A 15815-nucleotide genomic window follows, 5' to 3' on the forward strand; every position below is an offset into this window, starting at 1 on the left:
AAAAAATAAAATTGACTATTCATGAAAAAGGCTCAGCAAAATAGAAGTTCTGTAATCTAATAAAAGGATCTGTACAACGGCAGCAGTGGCAACGAACAAAACCCCACTCTACAGCAAACAAAATTAAATGAAAGCTTGCAAAATGTTGCAAGCGTTTCTTCTGAGATCGGGGGGAAACAAGATATCTACTGTCATGACTTCAGCATTGTGCTGAAAGTCCTAGCCAGTTCAATAAGACAAGAAAAAAATAAAATCAATCAGGATTGAAAAGGGGAGAAATAAAACTTATTTTTTACAAAGGACATGATTCTGGGTCTATAAAATATTAAAGGATAAACTATTAGAACTACTACATGCTTTGAGTAAAATTGCTGTATACAAAGTATTGCTGTATACTAGCAACAAACAATCAGAGAAATTGCAAAAGGATACCATTTACGATAATATTAAAAAACCAAGCACCTAGGAACAAATGTAATGAAAGATATGTAAGGCCTTGAAGTAGAAAACTATAAAACTTATTGAGAGAAATGAAAGAAAACATAAATATATGGAAGTAATTATCTGGAAGTTTCATGGATCAGAAGACTCATCCTTGGAAAGATGTGGATCTTCCCCAAATTGATGCTTAGATTTCAAGCAATCCCTGTCAAAATCTCAGCAGCATTTTGTGTGTGTGTGTGTGTGTGTGAGTAATTGACTGGCTGACTGAGTCTTGTAAGAAAATGCAAAAGATCAAGAATAAACGATTTGAAGAACAGAGTTGGTGGACATCAAAACGTACCACAAAGCTATAGCAATGGAGGCAGTAGGTTCCGGCACGTGAATTGACAGAGAGACCAAAGGAACAGACGAGAGTTCAGAGATACACACACAGGTACAAAGGCACAGACCCAGACGTGCACACAGGCACAAGTGCACAGAAGGACACTCGGTCTTTAATCAAGTTGGCATACAGCGCAATGGCTAATGGGGGCGTCTTTTCAATAAATGGCGCTAGATCATCTGGACAGCCACAAGGAGCACAGGAAACAATTCCTTCTTCTCACTGTACCTAAAAAATCAACTCAAGGCAGACTGTCGACCTAAACAACCTCGCAGGCAAAGATTTCTTAAGCAGAACACAATGAACAGCCATAGAGACAGGATCCATCCGTCTCTGATAAATTGGACTATTTTAAGCCCTCCTTTAAAAAAAAGAACCAGTATGAAAGTAAAACAGCAGGCTGCCCACTGGAAAGGACATTTACTACACAGAAACTGACCAAGGGGTCACATCCAATGTATTCAAAGAACTAAAAGTCAGTGAGAAGAAGGCAGATATCCCAGTAGTACAGAGGGGCAAGAGACCTGAGCAGACACTTCACAAAAGGGGGCCACTGTTGGCCAGTCAGTGTGAAGTAGTGCTCAGGGAAAGTCAAATCCAACCCAGATGAAATTCCGCAACACATTCATCTGCAACACACCCATAGATGGGCTAAGACGGAAGGAATGAGCACCGCCAAGCATTGGAGGGGGTGTTTCACACCCTCCTGTTGGGGAGTGTAAATCTGTATGATGACTTTCGAATGAGCTGCGTCCTAAGACCTGGCCACTTCATCCCTAGGTGGACACCTGGCAGAAACGCTCGCATGTGTGCGCCAAAAGACATGCACGAGAATGAGCGTAGCGACATCGCTCAGAAAAGTCCAGAACTGGAACTGAGCCAGAGGCCCAGCAAGAGTAGAACAGGAGCACAAACTGCTGTGTGTTCTTAGGATCGATTGTACAGCGATGCGGATGGCTGAGAGGCCGTTGCTGCCCCAGCGACACGAGGTGTAATGACGGTGAGAAGTAGCCTCACCTACAGAACCTAGAAGAACGCAGCCCGCTGCACGCGTGTGGTGAAAGCCGGGTGGCGGCTGCTTTGGGGAGGAGGGCAGGGAGGGGGCTGTGTGGATGTGCTCACGTGTGGCAATTCTAAGCTCTATAAACGCACTATAGTCCAGACACCCCCAGCCCTGGGTTCCTGCCCGTGGCCACCCCTGCTCCGGGGCGTCTCCACGGCACCTTCTGGCCATCTGTGCCCCCCCTTCCTCTCACTTCCCACGTTTGGTCCATTTGCAAGTCCTGCTGGTTCTCCCTTCCAAGTGAACCCACGAGCCACGCCTCTCGGCACTCCCGCCGCCGCTGTCCCAGGCCGCCTGGTCCCGCCTGGGCAGTGCTGCGGCCTCCTGACCGTCTCCCTGCTTCTGGCCCTCAGTCCCTCCCCTGTGTCCTCAGCAGCCAGGTTCTCTTCGCTATGAGTCAAGTCCTGTCCCATCAAAGCCGGTGCCTTCAAAATGGCCCCGGAGGCCCGACACGGTCCACCCTCCCTCCCCGGCCTCAGCTCGCCCCCAGCCACCCTGCAGCCCCGGCCTCAGGACCTTGGCACTCGCTGGTCCTCTGTGCCCCCCTTGCCTGCCCTCTGGCACACTCTGCAGGCCACATCTCTTTTTCCCCCACCCAAGCCCTGGGCGGGGGCTGCCTGCTTCGTTCATGGATGGAGTCGGTGCCAGAGCATGGCTGGCCCCTCAAAGTGCCCGCCTGGGAGGGAGTGAGCTGGCGGGCGGTGCGGGGTGGTGTCGCAGCAGGCCAGCGCTGGGAGCTGGGAAGGAAGCACGGGGACGACGGGGCCTCCTGGAGCACCAGGTGCAGGACCCCCGGGCAGGGTCCCCCGAGTTCTCCCATCTTGTTCTGTGGCTCCAGACACTTAAGTGTTCTGGTCACAGGAAGGAGATTCAGGCCCTGCCTCTGACGGCGGGCTCTGTCCCCAGCTGCACCCTTCTCCCTCTGACCTGGGCCTTGGTCGCTGCAGTCAGCTGGCGGTGGCTAGAGCCACGTCTGGACCCTCCTTCCACAGGAGGAGGCCCCTCTGACTGCTCAGGACAGGCTAAGTGAGTGCAGGGCCTTGGGGGGCGCAGGGCGGAGCTCCCCCTTCCCGGACTGGGCTGCCCCTCCCCAGCCCAGGCCCCTGAGCCTAAGGCCTGGCCAGTGGGAGGGGAGGGTCCGAGGGTCCGGCCGTGGGGCCCTCTGTCAGGGGCAGAGCTGTGCTGGGGCCCCGAGCCGGGCCTGGGGATAGGAAGCCCCAGGCGGGGGGCCTGCCCGACTCAGGCAGGTGAGTCAGCAGCCCCTCGCAGGCCACTCTCCCACTCAGAAGACCTGGGACGTCGCAGCAGGCACCTCACAGGCGGGTGGCCCCGCATCCCCAGGCAGCCAACTGACACCTGCCGTCCTCGTGTGGATGTGTCCCTGTTTGGGTGACCGGTCCCGTGGGCCCTGCTTGGGGTGGGCATATTTGAGGCTTAGGGGAGAGAGGCGGGGCGGGTACGGCTGGGGCTCACCTTCAGACCGAACTTGTTCTGGAGCTGCTCCAGGTCCATCCTGTGGTACAGGGCGGTGACGTCGTGCCGCTCCTCCCAGGTGGCCGTGGCCTGCAGCAGGGCAGGTGGCCTGATCCCCCCAACCCCATCCGACCCCGGTCCGCGGCCTCATGTTGGCCAGCTGCGTCTCCAGCTCTAGCACCTGGGCCATGTCCTCCCGCACCAGGTCGCTGTTCTGGGGGAGGTTCATGTCCACCCGAAGCATCGTGGCCACCTACACTATGAACTGCAGGTAGGCTTCCCGTACCTGAGCCAAAGGGTGCAGGACACAGTCTGGCGACCTCGGCCACCTTGGCCCCCATGGAGCTCTCTGTGGGGGTGGGGTGGGCATATGCCACAAAGCAGCCCTCGGGATGCCCATCGGCTTGGGGGTTCCAGACGGCCCACGCCTCCCAGACCAGGGGCCCTTGGTGCTGGGACTCATGCTGCTGGCAAGCCGGCGGGTGGGAGGCCGTGAGCCCCGTGGGTGGACGGCGCCTGCTCCCCAGACCTGCTGGATGGGCTGCTCTCTGACCCACAGCCAGACGCTCAGTGCCGGGCTCCCTGCTGCATCCCTTCTCTGTGCGACCCCGTGCCTGAGCAGCTCGCGCAGGACCAGAGACCTATTCAAGCGGACTGCACGGCTGCCTATAAAGTGCGAGGCACACAGTAGGTGCTAGTAAAGGCCCAGAGCCATCGGGCGCCAGGGTTCAGGCGGGCTGCCCTAGCCGGGCTTGCCTAGGCTGGGCGTCAGGAGCTGGGTCCTGAGGCTGTGTGTCCCTCCCGGACCCGCCTTCTTGGGGCCTGTCTTGGGGGGTGGTTTCCTCTTTTGCAAGCAGGGACCACAGAGGCCACGTCTTCCCAGTTACTTGGCATCAGGCTGGGCTGATGCCGCCAGGCCGGTCTTGGCCAGCAGCTTCTGGGTCTGATCCATGGCTGCAAGTCGTGAGCCCTTCCAGGGGCCCCAGTTCCTGCTGCTCTGAGTTGGGTTCCTTGGGCTGTTCTCCCAGCCCCACTGCCCACTTCACGGTTCCTTCTTTTGGCCACACTTGTCTTTTCTCTTGGCTGGACCCTCCTGGCCTAGCTCACAGCCCACCTCCTCCACGAGGCCCACCACACTGCTTCCAGGCCGTGGGATATGTCACCTCCTGTCTTTCAGTCTGCTCCCTGGCCTTCCCCCCCGACTCCCCCTTCCACAACCCCTGTCCCTGTCCCGCGTGCCTTGCTGCTGTTTGGTTCCCCATCTCTCTTCTCCTGGGTGCAGGAGGAGGGTGGCTCAGGGAGCAGGCAGGGCCCAGGTGGCCTGCATTCAGATCTCTACAGGCCATGTGCAGTGAGCCGGTGGTGTGGACCGCAGTCCTGCCCTGGCGAGATGAGGATGGCAGGGTGTGCCCCTCAGGGCTGCAGGGCTGAGCGGATTCCCGAGCCTGCCTCTGGGGGTTCAGGGACACCCCTACGATGGTGACAAAGGAAGGGGCCCACGCCTGCGTGTCCAGCCCTCAGCACCGGGCTTGAGCCACACAAGTGCCCACAAAGGCTAGCTGTGGGGTTAGTGTCAAGGGGACACACAGAGAGCTGGCCACAGGTGGGCCCTGGAGTGACGGGCAGAGGGCACCCAGAGTGGAAGGGGCCGGCGGGAAAGCACCGGGGGGGCAGGTCCAGCGTCGGGCTGCCCCTGACTCACCTTCTGGTCTCTGCCCTCATTGAAGTAGTGCTCTCGGGACGGCATGCCCAAGGTTGGCTGGTCTATCTGGGGACAGAGCATGGGAACCTGGGCAGGGAGCCGGGACACCCCTAGCCTTGCCGAGGTGGGCCCAGCCCTCTCCCCTCCACCATGCTGTGCCTGGCGGGAACGGGCGCTCCATCTGGAGCGTGTGCAGGTACTGGGCCCCGACCCCTGCTCTGGGGCTGGACTGCAGGTGGGCTGAGGGGTGGCCAGGGGGTGCGGGCCACCCACAGGGCCTTGGACAGCCCCCCTCCCCTACCCCCTCCTGTGTATTCCACGCGGGGTCCTCTGTGGCCTATCTGTGGCCAGTGGTGGCTCTTTGAGGTCGGGCTTTCTGTGCTGGTGCCAAAGGCCTGGAAGGACCGTCCCGAGGACCAGCTCGGCACCTGGGCCGCCCCTCTGGTCAGGACACAGGTGCCGGAAGGCCCAGCAGAAACCCAGACCATCGGCACAGGTCCCCTGAACTGCAGGTGTGGATGATAGCAGGGCCCTGGGAGCATATGCGGGCCACCCGCCTCCTGTGGTAACAGCTGTCTCCCCGCTGCCCTGCGGGAGCCCCCAGCCAGGCCCAGGGGACAGACCCGGCCTACCCGGCCCCCCAGTGCAGCTCGTACGTAGATGATGTGCTGGCTGGAGTTCTGGTTGTCGTTCCAGACGAAGAGGTCGATGAGGACCCGCCGGTTGAACTGTGCGTTCATCACAGCCAGCTGCTGCTCCAGCTCCCACCGGGGGCCTGGGGGCCAGCACCCCATGCTGGAGACCTGCCAGGACCTGGGGTCCTAGCCCAGCCCCTCGTCCGACAGGGGATCCCAGAACTATCCCCACAGAGTCCACAGGGATCAACAGGGCCCTGAGAGCAGCGCTGTGCGCCCCCCACCCCCCGAGAACAGGGAGCAGGGCCTACGCTGAGAGCCGGAGCCCGGGTCCTTCCCTAGGGCTCTGGAAGGGATGCCCCTCTGCAGAGTGGAGGGGCCCAGCTGCTGGGAGCCCGCCAGCAGCTGCTGCAAACTCTCCGGCTCGGGCCTGGAAGGTCTCTGTTCCAAGGAGCCCCAGGCCCAGGGCCACCCGCCCATGCGAGGCTGCCACCAGGCCCTGCCTTACCTACTATGCTCTCGCTCCACTTGTCCATGGCCACTGGCCAGCCTCCTACCACCTCCAGGATGTCCAGAAGGGGCTGCGAGTCTCGCTTTTCTATCTCACCTGAGAGGGGAGGGAGCGGTCGCTCACCCGATGCCCTGGTGGGGAGGTGGGGGGCAGGTGTGACACCCGCCGGCACATGGACCCACGGGGATGCTGATGCCCAGCGCAGAGCCTGACCCTCCCGGTGCAGACTCTGCAGCACAGGACACTCAGGGGCCTGGAAAGAGCAGAGACGGGACGCAGGCGCGAAAGGGGCCTGGGGTTGATGAAAGCACAGGCGCCACCAGGACAAGGGTGTGGAAGGGGAGGCCCCGAAGCTCAGAGAAGCCCAGGCGGTACTCTGGAAGGCCGGGAACAGGCAGAGGTGGGGGTCCAAGCCGGCGGCTGGGAAGCCCACGTGCCCTCCAGCTCCAGCATCGGGTGGACTGAACTGCTGACGGAGCACGGAGCACAGCTTCCCAGCATGGGGGCGCCCAGGAAGCTTGGGAGAACTTGGCACAAGAACCCGCAAAGGTGGGAACAGAGCTGGCCCGCTGCTGACAAGGTGGAGGCTTCAGGGCGGGGAGGGCCTCGCCGGTTGGTCGCTTGACCTGGAGGGGCAGGCTGGGAGGGGAGCGGTCCAGGGGGAGGGGGGCGGCTCCAAGGGTGCCCTGATGGGGGCCGGGGCCTGGGGGAGTGAGAAGCAGGGTGTCCCACATGGCTGGTGGGGGCACACTGGGCTTGCTTTCTTGGGTCCTGAGTTGGGAGCAGGGACAAAACCTAGGGAGCTGCCAGTGACGGGTCAGGTCGGCCATCTCGGGCAGATCATTACAGGAGTTACTGTTTGGCTTCCTGGGCTGGTTCCCGCAGGTGATGGCCTGGCCGTCTGGCTGCAGACCCGGGGTCAGGGTTGTATTTTTATACACGGTCTGGCTGTTGTCCTTTCGTACATTTGGTCTCTCAGGACAGAAACTCTATACAGGTGGGAACACAGTGCATCTCCTTCACCTGGCAGGTGCTGGCCAGACTGGATCACGTGACCTCCTGTTTCCATGGGGAGGAGAGGAGTGTGCCAGCCCAGGACCCCATGGAGACACCCCGATAATGCTGGGGGCCCTACAAGTCTCGTGACTAGGTATGCCAGAAACAAACCCCACCCTGCAGGAGACCCCTGGGGAAACAGCCAGCCTCAAACCCTGGTGCCGAGGAGGGGCAGCGGTCCCCCAGAGCAGCCGGAACCACAGGCTGGGTTTGCAGGCCCCCAGGCAGGCACCTAAGGGAAGACGGGCCGGAGGGGCCCCAAGTGTGTGAATCCTCTTAACAGGAACCAAAGCACTGGGAAACTGCCCCCTACCCCTGCCGCACAACACACACATACACACACACACTCAGACATACACACATACACACAAGGTTACACACACATAGACATATATACCCATATACACACATACACACCATAGGTATAATGCCCATATACACATATATATGTACACACATATACACACAAAACACATAAATACACACAGACACACATATACACACATAGACATACACACCTACCTACACACACGTATACACACAAACGCACATGCCTACACACAGACATACATATGCATATACACATAGATACGTACCCACGTACACATATGCATACACACATGCACACATGCACATATAGACACACAGACATAGACATAATACCCATATACACACATATGTACACATACACACAAAAATGCATACACATAGACATACATATACACATGGACACACACACGTACACACACATACAGGCATACATATATATATATATATACCCAAACACACACACATAGACATAATACACATATACACACATACACACAAACACATACACATATTCCTACACACACGTGCACACACACACACAATAGACATGCGTTTGCATCTACACACACACACACACACACACGGCAAGATTATCTCTCGATTCTGCCTTCAGTCCGGCTGCTGCACCTTCTACTGGGCCCATCACCGCACCTCCTGGTAAAATCCAGTTGTAGCAAGAACTCTGCGTGGTCATTTTAACAAGAACTCCCCCTGCCCCCTGAATATCTGATCCCTCTCGGTAGCTGACCGGAGTCCTTGCCCCTCACTGTCCCCCAGGTGATGTCTGACTGCCTGGCCTGCCTTCAGCAAGAATCCCGTTAGGTTAGTTTTGCCAGACACGCAGCCCCCACCATGTCTCCTGTTAGCAATCTTCCCTTCACGGAGCCCTCCTGCCCCTCGGCTCTAAACCCTCACCTCCCTGCCCTCGCTGTGTTTGGAGTGGAGCCCAGTCTCCTTCCCCTCTTTCTAGACCCCGCTGCAGTGATGCCTGCACCTACTGACATGGCCCTGAAGAGTCTGCCTTTTACCATCTTTACCAAGTGCCCTGAATACTGTTTCCTTCAAACCACATACAGGCGCGCACGCACACACACACACACGCGTGTCCGCGTGCATTTTCCCTGGGCCTCCCAGGCAGACTCCTCCTGCCTGGGCACAGTGTGGCTGGCTGGGGTCAGGGTGTGAGCCGGTCCCGGGCAGCTGGCAGTCAGCCTGGACCCCGTAGGGCACCTGGGCCCGGTGCCCAGCCAGGAGGAGTGCACAGCTCCCACCGGCACGGGTCTGGAGGGGCGCCCGCTCCACTGGGCTCTGTCGCAGGGCCGTGGGGTCCTGGAACCGGGTCCTGGCGGGGCAGCTCCATCGGCCACTCACTCTCGTTCATGCAGGAGCGGTACAGCACCTTGGCCTTCTGTACAGCTGGCCAATCCTTGGTGGTGGAATTCTCCAGCACCCCTGTGGGCAGAGGAGAAGCTGGACAGAGGCCTGAGGAGGCTGCTGGGGAGGTCAGGTCAAAGGTGCCCGTGTCCCTGCCGCACTCGGTGGAGGCCTTTATCCCAGGGGACTCCCTCCCTGTCCCCTGTGCCCACTGGCTCGACGGGTTGTCCCCACTCCTTCGGTGGAGGCCGTGCGCACCTTTGAGAATGATCTCCAGCTCATCCTGGAGGATGTCGAAGATGCTGTATCGTGAGTTGGTCTTGGGGATCACGTGGCGCTGCAGCCAGCCCCCTCACGCGTACTGGTAGAAGTCGTCACAGGGTTCCTTGGATGGGTCCATGTTCTGGAGCATCCTGGTGGCTGCTCGTCCCCAGGGGGTGCAGAGGAAGAGGGGAGATCCGGTGTGGACAGCCCGATGGGCTGTTGGGTATTCAATCAGGCCCTGTGCCCTCAGAAGTGTTAGTCACCCTGGGACCTCAGGGAGGTCGGCAGCAGGGCCTCCAGTTCTAAGGACCCCACTCATCAGCCACGTGAGCTTGGACCCCGTGACCTCTCCGATCCTCCACTCACACATCTGCAAATCCGGGATGCCTGTGGTCCCACAGATGGCCAGGTGTTGGCCGAGCCCGCTTGGCTCACAGCCAGTGCTCAGCACTGGCCCTGCCCCTGGAGCCCCCTTACCGGTCAGTGCGTCCGTGGGGGAGGGCGGCTCTCGCCCACCACAGGGGTTTCTGTTGGAGCAGATGGGTTTGCTCCCAGAACCCCACGTGGCAGGGACGGTGGGGCCCCCAGGTTCCCGGCAGGATGCTTTCAGCAGAGGTGCCCAGGCTGGACCCCAACCCAGGACCCTCCCTCACCTTCTGTTCCACTTGGCTGTGACCTCGCAGGGGGCAGCACCACAGGAGTCCATCCACTACCCCAACGTGGGCAGAAAAATCACATTTCTGAGTTTTTACACTAGTGTTTCTTCATACCATTTTCACTGTGTTTTATCTGCCAATAATGGCACATGGCGCCCAATTTTAAGACAAATTCCTGGGAGAAAACTTGAGAGAGTGTGTGTGTTTGTGTGACCTTCTTTCTGTAAGTGCAAAAAAGAGCGCCTGGGGTCCCTGTGCCAGCTTCACTGTGGTCACAGGGGCCTCTGCAGCCAGGGGAGCAGCTTCCTGGGGGCAGGGGAGGTGAGACACCCGCAGTGGAGTCCCTGCCCCCAGGCACACCCAGGGTCTCTGCCCACCAGCCCAATGCCGCGCCTCAGGAGTGTGGTGGCTCCCCGTGGCCTCAAGCAGTGCCTGGCCTCTGCCAGAATCACGGGGGGCCCCGAGCCCCCCAGTAGGGCTGTGGAAGGCTCAGAGGGAAGGGGGGCTTACCTGCCATCATGCAGCCAGGGGTGGTGCAGGTTTCACCGGTGTCCTTGGGCTTTTGGATGTCTGCGGGCAAGGAGCAGTGTGAGCACTTGGCTAGGATGATCGCTGCCGGTGGGGTTGGCGGGGGTGGGCGGGGCACAGGTGGGGTGGGGAGGGATAGGCCGGGTTAAACCTTGGTCACCCCGGCCTCCATGGCGGTCCAGCCTGGGCCCCGAGGGCATCTGCAGGGCAGCCTGCTTCCTTCTTGGGTGGCCCAGGCCTGGGGCCTTAAGTGAGGGTAAGCTCATTCTGGCTTGACCCCTGTAGTGACCCGGGAGCCCTTTTACACCCTCTGATCCCCACAGCTGAGGGCTGAAGCTGGCCATTCTGCCCTCCTGCCTGTCGGCCCAGCCAGCGCTCACCCATCAGGTGTCACCTCCTCCAGACAGCCTGCCTGTGCTGCCCCGTCCCTGCACGCCCTTACTCTCTCCCAGCCCCCCACCCCCTCACCCGCTGGTTGTATCAGTGTGCAGCTGCTGAACCTCAGGAGCCGCTCCCTGAAACTGCCGGTTCCCAGGCGCCCAGGAAGCATTCTGCATCCAGCAGGTGCTCACGGTTGCATCCCTGCCACTGCCCTTTCTTCCCACAGGACCCTGGTGCCCTGGGCAGGGCCCCCTGTCCTGCCGCACACCCCGGGCCTGCAGTGGAACCCAGCCTGACCATGCGGGGTGCCATTTCCTAGCACCGCCTTGCTCGGGTCGTGCTGGGAGGGAAGACGGGACTACCTCGGGGTGTTCGCTTTACAACGGTCTTCTCTTCCTTTGAGAAGCAAAGCCGGCTAGTGAAGAGTGGCAGCTGCTTCCCTGGGGAGAAACACAGCACTCAGCGCACTCAGCGCTCCTTCTGCCGCCACCGCTTCCTGGGGGCCTCGGGGCTGACCTGGGGCAGCACAGGCATCCTCCTGCGGAGGGGGGTCCTGGGAGCTCTGGGGATTCCTTGTGTAGGGCTGCGGCCCCTTCCCGCTGTAGTGAGGGCTGGTCACCAGGCAACCAAGACACAGGGGCTCCAGGAGGAATCAAATCTGAGCAGAGGGGGAGGCCCACCGGCCCTGGGACTGCAGCTGCCAGGCCCAGAGGGGTCCTGAGGCAGGACCTCTTCCCTAAGAAGTGCCCTCTGACATCCTCCTCTACAGCGGGGTCATGGGCCTCACCCAGGTCAGGGTGGGCAGCTCCTGGGGTCTACTAAGACAAGGACGATAGGCCCTTTAAAGGGGAAAGGATGTCCTCTGGGGGGGTCTCTTTCTGACCCACTGGCCTCAGCTCCAGCCCCTCCACCTAGGCAGGCTGCTGAAAGTGCAAAGCCGCCCTCCCTCATTTGTCCACTACGTAGGGGGGCGGGCACTGCCTGGTCAGCATCGGCCTGGAGGGGGTGCAGGAAGGGGGCGTGAGTGCAGGGAAGGGGGTCAGGTCCAGGGAGAGAGCCCACCAGGCCTGGCCACCTTCCCCACCAGGGAGACCCACGGAGAGCTGGGCAGGAGAGAACAGGGCCTCGTCCAGGTCAGGGCCGTGGGCAAGCCTGGGACCCGGTTCAGCCCAGCCCCTGAGACCGCAGAGGGTGTAGGAGGCCCTGAATGTGCTGGGTGTCCCCTGGGGGCCTGGCCATTGGAGGGAGTGTTTATGAGATGTGTGATCTGGGGGGTGGGGGGGTGGGGAGAGGTGTTTCTCCTCCACCTGTTAGTGGCTGCTCTTTCCACCCATCCATTTGTTCATCCATGAATCCAACATTTGCTAATATTATCAACCAGCCCTGGTGCTGGGCTCTGAAGATTCAGATCTGAGTCCCACACAGATCCTGCCCTTAAGGGGCCCCCAGTCCAGTGGAAAAAGAGAAAAGTGATGCATAGATTGAGGCAAACCGTGGACGGTCCCATGGATCAGAAACAGAAATGCAGTGCTCAGTGGGTGCTACGTCTGTCTGCCCCACAGGCATCTGCCGGTCTCAGCAACCCAGGGCCTCTGGACAAGGGCCACGCCCTTGTGGAAGAGTGGTCTAGGCATCTGAGCTCTGGCCAAAGAGATAGTGAGGGAGAAGGGGTCTTTGCTTCTGATTAGGACGCAGAAAGTCTAAGGAGACTGTGGCTACCACCTAACAAGGACAGAAAGCTGGAGAAGAGACATGAGAGCTGAAGATATCAAGAAACCTGAGTGAACCGAATTCCAGAAAGAGCCGAGTCCTCCCAGGACCAGAGGGACCTGTGGCTATTTCACCTGCAACCGGGGCAGGAGGAGGGGCAGGCCTCCTCCAGGAGGGGCATGGAGTGGGGGATTTTTAACAAGCCCTTTGCTCCTGCTCGTGGGCTGGAGGGAGGGATCCGGGTTCCAAGGAGCCCCTGTCACACAAGGCTCTGGTTCCTTCTCTGGGGCGTCCCATAATGCATGGCGGTGATGCAGGTGAAGGCAGGGCCAGGGCAGGAAAGCTGGGAGAAATCCTCCTTCATGAGGAAACAGGCAAATGTGACCCATAACCAAGAAAAAAAACCCCAAAAGAGTTCAAAGTGGATTCATTGGTGACCAGATGTCAGAGTTAGCAGACAAAGTCTTTAAAATCACCATGATAATTAAGATAAAGGGTCTTGTACAAAAGACGGCAAAATATGTAGATAGATGGTGAATTTTATCAGATAAATGGGAACTCTAAAAAAGAACTAAATGGAAATGAAATAGAAAGAGTGAGGAATTCATTTTTTAGGTTTAAAAACACACTGAATACTGCAAAAGAAAGTATTAGTGTCAGCATATATAGGTCAGTATCAGTGATCCAACCTGAAGCACAAAGGAAAAAGATGAAAAAACCAAATGGAGAAAAACATCTAAAAAACACCCAGAGCTGACATGGTAGTTAACAGTGAGAGACTGGGTGATTTCCCCTAAGACTGGGGACAGGCAGCACTGTCCTCTCTCATCTCTCCTATCCAACATCACATGAGAGGTCCTGCTGGTTCAATATGACAAGAAAAGGAAATATAGGGAACACAGACAGGAAAGGAAGTAATAAGACTCTATTTGCAGATGACATGGTCATCTATGTAGAAAATCCCAAAAAATCAAGCAAAACAAAACAAAACAAAACAAAACAACAACAACAACAAAAAAAACTCCTGGAACTAATAAAAGACTATAGTAGGTGGCAGGATACAAAATTAATATACAAGTCGCTTTCTTATACATTAGCAATGAACAACTGGAATTTGAAATTATTAAAGCAATACTGTTTACAATAGCACCTAAAAAATGAAAAAGTTAGGTAAAAATCTAACAAAATATGTACAGGACCTATATGTGGAAAACTATAAAACACTGATGAAAAAAATCAAATATGTAAAGAAATGGAAAGATATTCTGTGTTCACGGACTGGAAGACAGTATTATTAAGATGTTGATTCTCTTAACTTGATCTACAGATTCAAAATAATTCCAATCAAAATACCAGCAAGTTATTTTGTATTTATTGATCAACTGGTTCTGAAGTTTGTATGGAAAGGCTCAAGTAGCTAGAACAGAAAACAACAATGAAGAAGAATGAAGTTGGAGAGACACATGACTGGATTTCAAGACTTACGATAAGGCTACAAGTAATCAAGAGGGCATAGTATTGGCAAAAGAAGAGACACATAGATCAATGCAACAGAATAGACAGCCCAGAAATGGATCCACACAAATACAGTCAACTGACCTTTGACAGAGGAGCAAAGGAAAGTCGATGGAGAAAGCACAGCCATTCAATAAATTTTCCAAAAGGAAAATTGGACATTCAAATACAAAAAGAAACCAAAAAAAATTAGACACAGGCCTTATGCCTTACACAAAAATTAACTCAAAATAAACCACAGACATAAATATCATATGCACAACTGTAAAACTTCTTGAAGAAGACAGGAGAAAAGCTACATGACTTTGGGTTTGGTGATGACTTTTAAAATACGACACAAACAGCATGATCCATGAAAGAAAAAATCGACAAGTGAGACTTCATTAAAGTGAAAATTTCTGCTCTGTGAAAGTCTTGTTAAGAAAATGAAAAAAGAGCCACAAACTGAGAGGAAATATTTGCAAATACATATCTGATGAAATGCTGGTCTCCAAAAAATACAAGGAACTCTTAAAACTCAAAAAGAAGAGAAGATAATCCCAGTTAAAAAATGGGCAAAAGATATGAAGACACCTCACCAAAGAAAATACACAGTTGAAAAGTAAACATATGAAAAGATGCTTAACATAATTTTTCATTAGGAAATTGTAAATTAAAACAGCAGTGAGATACCGTGACATGCCTATTTGAACGGACAAAATAAAAAACTGATGATGTCAACTGGCAGAGCCCTGGGAGCTCACTCATTGCTGGTGGGAATGAAAAACGGTACAGTTGGAACCGTTTGTTGTCTTGGAAGACAGTTTGTCAGTCTCTTCAAAAACCAAACACTGTCTTACGATATGATCCAGCAACTCCATTCCTAGGTGTCTAGCCAACTGACTTGAAACCTTATGTCTACACAAAAACCTGAATGTGAATGTTTATAGCAGACTTATTTATAACTTCAAAAAAACCAAAAACCAAAAAACTAGAAGCAACCATGATGTCCTTCAATAGGATTATGAATAAACTGTATTACATTTATTGAATGGAATTATAATTCAGCAATAAAAAGAAAAAAGCTTTCAAGCCACAAAAAGACATGGATGAATCTTTTTTTTTGAATGAAAACGTAGTTTAATGTCAAGAATATATATCAATAGATTGAAATCACCACATTTTATTTCTTTCATCTGTCTCTTTAAAAAATGGATAAGGGGCCTCCCTGGTGGCGCAGTGGTTGAGAGTCCGCCTGCCAATGCAGGGGATACGGGTTCGTGCCCCGGTCTGGGAGGATCCCATATGCCGCGGAGCGGCTGGGCCCGTGAGCCATGGCCTCTGGGCCTGCGCATCCGGAGCCTGTGCTCCGCAACGGGAGAGGCCACAACAGTGAGAGGCCCGCATACCGCAAAAAAAAAAAAAAAAAAAAAAAAAAAAAAAAAAAGGATAAGTACTTATATTGATCTCTCTTGTACTAGGCACTGTCCTAAGTCATTTCCATATTTACTCCTTTAAACCTTCTATTATCCCTGGGGAAAGGTTTATTTTGTTTCCATTTCTTAGGTTATACTCTAATCCCCAGGAAAGTAAAGTAATATTTGCAAGTTTTTGTGGATGGTCAGTGATGGGACCAGTACAGGAACATCCAAAGTCTGTGCTTGGAAACAGTGCGCCATGTTGACACACATTACACATGAAAGGAAAGGAACCATGCACTTACAATACAGATTAAATCTCACATTATAGGTTAAAGGAAAGGAACCATGCACTTACATTACAGATTAATACCCACATAACAGGTTAAAGGAA

At 55.3% G+C, this 15815-nt stretch overlaps 1 protein-coding gene across 1 annotated transcript in view; it reads right to left on the bottom strand.

Moving 5' to 3' along the window:
- Positions 1–15815, bottom strand: part of MMEL1 (membrane metalloendopeptidase like 1) — a gene marked incomplete at both ends in the record, with an annotated part of 48907 nt that overhangs the window by 13721 nt on the left and 19371 nt on the right. Inside the window, 11 exon segments of the mRNA XM_082616102.1 lie at positions 3363–3452; positions 3514–3615; positions 3619–3648; positions 5065–5130; positions 5721–5839; positions 6208–6306; positions 8968–9048; positions 9229–9322; positions 9326–9390; positions 10401–10460; positions 11162–11239. Of these exon segments, the coding sequence (XP_082472228.1) occupies positions 3363–3452; positions 3514–3615; positions 3619–3648; positions 5065–5130; positions 5721–5839; positions 6208–6306; positions 8968–9048; positions 9229–9322; positions 9326–9390; positions 10401–10460; positions 11162–11239 (884 nt within the window).

Source organism: Mesoplodon mirus (genome assembly GCF_964341445.2).
Source record: "Mesoplodon mirus genome assembly, chromosome: 3".
Taxonomy (NCBI): Eukaryota; Metazoa; Chordata; class Mammalia; order Artiodactyla; family Ziphiidae; genus Mesoplodon; species Mesoplodon mirus.